Source organism: Bison bison, unplaced genomic scaffold (genome assembly GCF_000754665.1).
Source record: "Bison bison bison isolate TAMUID 2011002044 unplaced genomic scaffold, Bison_UMD1.0 scf7180017864486, whole genome shotgun sequence".
Lineage (NCBI taxonomy): Eukaryota > Metazoa > Chordata > Mammalia > Artiodactyla > Bovidae > Bison > Bison bison.
Genome location: NW_011495046.1, coordinates 4,458,633 through 4,462,079, shown reverse-complemented (window position 1 = coordinate 4,462,079; position 3,447 = coordinate 4,458,633). Strand labels below are relative to the sequence as shown.

The 3,447-nt window shown below is 41.7% G+C and overlaps 1 protein-coding gene and 1 pseudogene across 1 annotated transcript; both read right to left on the bottom strand.

Annotated features, from left to right (window-relative positions):
* Positions 1 to 492: 492 nt before the first annotated feature.
* On the bottom strand, positions 493 to 1,882 carry LOC105005099 (endogenous retrovirus group K member 6 Pol protein-like). The gene has a single exon (XM_010862950.1). The coding sequence runs from the start codon at positions 1,880 to 1,882 to the stop codon at positions 497 to 499; it is 1,386 nt and encodes a 461-aa protein (XP_010861252.1). The 3' UTR covers positions 493 to 496.
* Position 1,883: 1 nt separating this feature from the next.
* On the bottom strand, positions 1,884 to 3,263 carry LOC105005130 (annotated as a pseudogene).
* Positions 3,264 to 3,447: the final 184 nt, after the last annotated feature.

Genomic DNA, 3,447 nt, shown 5'->3' with positions numbered 1-3,447 from the left:
CAAAGTCGCAGAAAGGGATATCTAAAGGACCAGTTCCATTACGACGTTGAGGAGTTCCAGATTCTTTCCTTACTCCAGGAATATATAGGTTCCAACAATTGTCATAATCAGCATATCCTGACTCCCCAACAAAAAGACATCCTGTTGAATTAAAATATCTAGACAGACAAATAGGTAAGCGATCAAACACTCCATGATAAGAGAAATTAACTTGATTAGGAATAATATGTTTATCTGAAAAACCACCCAAAGCCACAGTATCATTAGTGTATATGGGAATGGACCCTCCCAGCCCACTGGTTGGAGAAGGGGAGGGTCAGGAAAATAAGCCCAATAAGCACTTGAATATTCTTCAGAATGTGCAGTATTAATCTGATTTAAGATAATTAATAAGGTTATCAGGAAGCTTAAAGGTGATATCGAATCGCCCTGCACAGCAACACGATTCTGTGCCTCTCGCATCAATGCCTGAAGTTGTTGCCAAGATGGTAATTCATCATGCTCTTGAATCGCCAGTCTCCTCATCTGGTTTACTAGAGATCGTTTCCGCCGTGCGTACCAACCTTTCCGGCAGCCAGCGCGGCACTTCGGCATCCTGTGGGAAAACACAAACATGCCCTCGTCCCCACATTATTACAGGATCTGGTCCATACCATTTTCCCACAAGTGGGTCTTTCCAAAAGACTTCAGGTCTTATTGTTTGCGCATCAAAGTTCCAAAATCGCTGTGCTGCTGAACGGCCACTTTTATCCAATTGTAAAAAATTTAGAACAAATAAAGCATGGTTTAAAGAGTTGGAGGGGGTATTGAGATACAATTCCCCCTCCTTTAGTTTTTGCAATTGATGTTTGAGAGTTTGATGTGCCCGTTTAATGATTCCTTGACCTTGAGGATTATAAGGGATACCCGTTTTATGTGCGATAGACAATTGCGTACAAAATAATTGAAAATTTTTCCCAGTGTATCCTGGACCATCGTCTGTTTTTATGGTCTTAGGGGTTCCCATAACACCAAAACGTTTAATGCAATGAGCTATACAATGTTTGCTAGCTTCTCTGGATTGTAGAGAGGCATGTAAAAAGCCGGAGAAGGTATCAATAGTAACATGAACAAATTTTTGTTTACCAAATTCAGGAATATGGGTAACATCCATTTGCCATATGTCGTTTGGCAACAATCCTCGGGGATTAACTCCATAATGGGGGATGCTAAAAAATTGAGGACATGTTTGACATTGCTTAACAATCTGCCTGGCAGCTTCTTGAGTAATGCCAAATTGAAGTCTTAAGCTATTGCTGTTTTGATGGTGTAAGCTGTGAGAAGTTTTTGCCATTTGTTCCGATGAAGGAAATATCTTACGTGTAGCTTCGTCAGCCAAAGCATTGCCTCGTGCTAAAGGTCCAGGAAGTCCAGAGTGAGCACGAATATGACCGAAATAGCATTTGTTAACTCTGGAGCAAATTAAATGTTGTATATCACGAAAAAGAGTTTGAATAGTAGAATTCAGGGTACCAATAAATGGAACAGTCTCAATAGTGTTTAAGGCTCTTATGATATATTGACTATCAGAATATAAATTGAATGGAGCAGAGATTTGTAATAGAGCCTGAAAAATGGCAAATAGTTCTACTTCTTGAGCAGACTTATAATTAGTGTGCCAGGTGGCAGGATTATCCTGTATAATCAAACTAGCTATTCCATTAGAAGAGCCATCAGTAAATACAGTTAGGGCGTCGGCAAGGGGCTGAGAAACAACGATTTTGGGGAAGAGAAATTGGTGATAGTGAGAAAATTGTAAAATTTTACCTGAGGGATAATGATTATCAAGCCATCTACTAAAACCAGCTAAGGCAATAACCCAATTGTCGCTAAACTGAAACATAAGCAAGCTGTTTAGCCAACACCATTCCCGCCTGCTCATCCCCTATCATTTTCCCAATTGCCTCAAGCAGGCAGGCAACAAAATCCTGATATGGTTCATCTGGCCCCTGGCGAATTTTAGATAAATCTTCAGTCTTTTTATCAGAATTTGGAAGCTGTTTCCATGCTCATAGAGCCGAAGCACTAATCTGAGGGTAGGCTCCAGGCAAATAATTAAGTTGATTATTAGTGTCTCAATAATCTCCCTCTCCCACCATCATTTCATAAGTGGTGTTCAGTCCCTGTTGCCGATTGATATCGGCTGTGATCCCACACTGCTCAGCAAACTCAGATTTCCATAGTAAATAATCTCCTCCAGATAAACAAGCCCAAGCAACCTGTTTCCAATCATTAGGTGGCAGATTTTGATTTCCTAAAGCCTCTATAATAGCCTGAGTAAATGGCGCAGTCGAGCCATATTGTGCACAAGCCACTTTTAACTCTCTTAGTTGTTTGAAGGGTAGCGGTTCATAATACCTCTGCTGTTGAGCATTTTCAAACACTGGATAGATTCCTGAAAACCCGGGAATATGTTCTCCTTCTTCATTAGCTCGCTTAATCGCTTGTTGAAGAGGAGATAATAGTATCTCACTTCTAATTTTTATGTTTTCACCGGGCAAAGAAGCAGGGATAGATATAAGCTATCACGGCTCTACGAAAGGCAGAGGTGGATTGAGCCCAGCAAGAACTGAGGGAGGATATGCTGGAGGCACAGACTAACTGGAGTGGGAGTCTCCCTGTGCATCCTTTTTTACTGCTATAACAATTTTCTGAATTAAATTCTCCAGCTGTTCTTCAGAAAGCCCTGAATGCTTTAATTCCCCTTTTCCCGAGGGGGATTGCATGTTAACCATCATCTCCCAAGGCATATCCTCTCTATGGTACTGAGCTGCTTGTTCATTTAACTCTTCCTGTTCATCAGAGCTTAACACATCATCATTCCCTCCAGCCTTACAAGCTGTTCCCTCAGGCATGGCATAAAGTGGCTCAGGCGGAGGGGCGGAAGGCTCTGTAACTTCGAGTTCTGTGGAATCTTGGAGAGCCATTTGAATTTTATGCCCCTCATGTTCAGGATCCAGACAGTCTCTTATGAGAGTCCACAAAGAAAAAGTATCCACAGGGACACGATTGGGACCATATAAGGAATAATATGTCTGCAACTGTTTTCCTACCTTTTTCCAAGTTTCCAGACTAACTGTTCCTTCCTCTGGAAACCAGGGACAAACTTCTTCTATAAAAAGTAAAAACTTCTCTAGCTGTAACTTATTTACATGAATTCCCCTACCTTTTAACATAGTTTTCAACATATGTACAAATAACTGGCGGCTATTGCCTTGTCCCATGATTTATTACTCTCGACAATAACACTCCCTGCCCTTTACTTCAAGTAATTAGGAATTCCTCATTACTTACCTCAATCTTGGCAGGCAGCGGCCATCGTCACGCTCCGATTCCCAAGTCCCTGTTCGGGCGCCACCTGCCAGTGCCAGCCGGCAAAGTTGATCAGGTCCCGAGAATGTGCACGGC

Excerpts from the sequence above, each read along its gene's own strand:
- LOC105005099 (XM_010862950.1), bottom strand. The coding sequence starts at position 1,882 with ATGTTTCAGTTTAGCGACAATTGGGTTATTGCCTTAGCTGGTTTTAGT.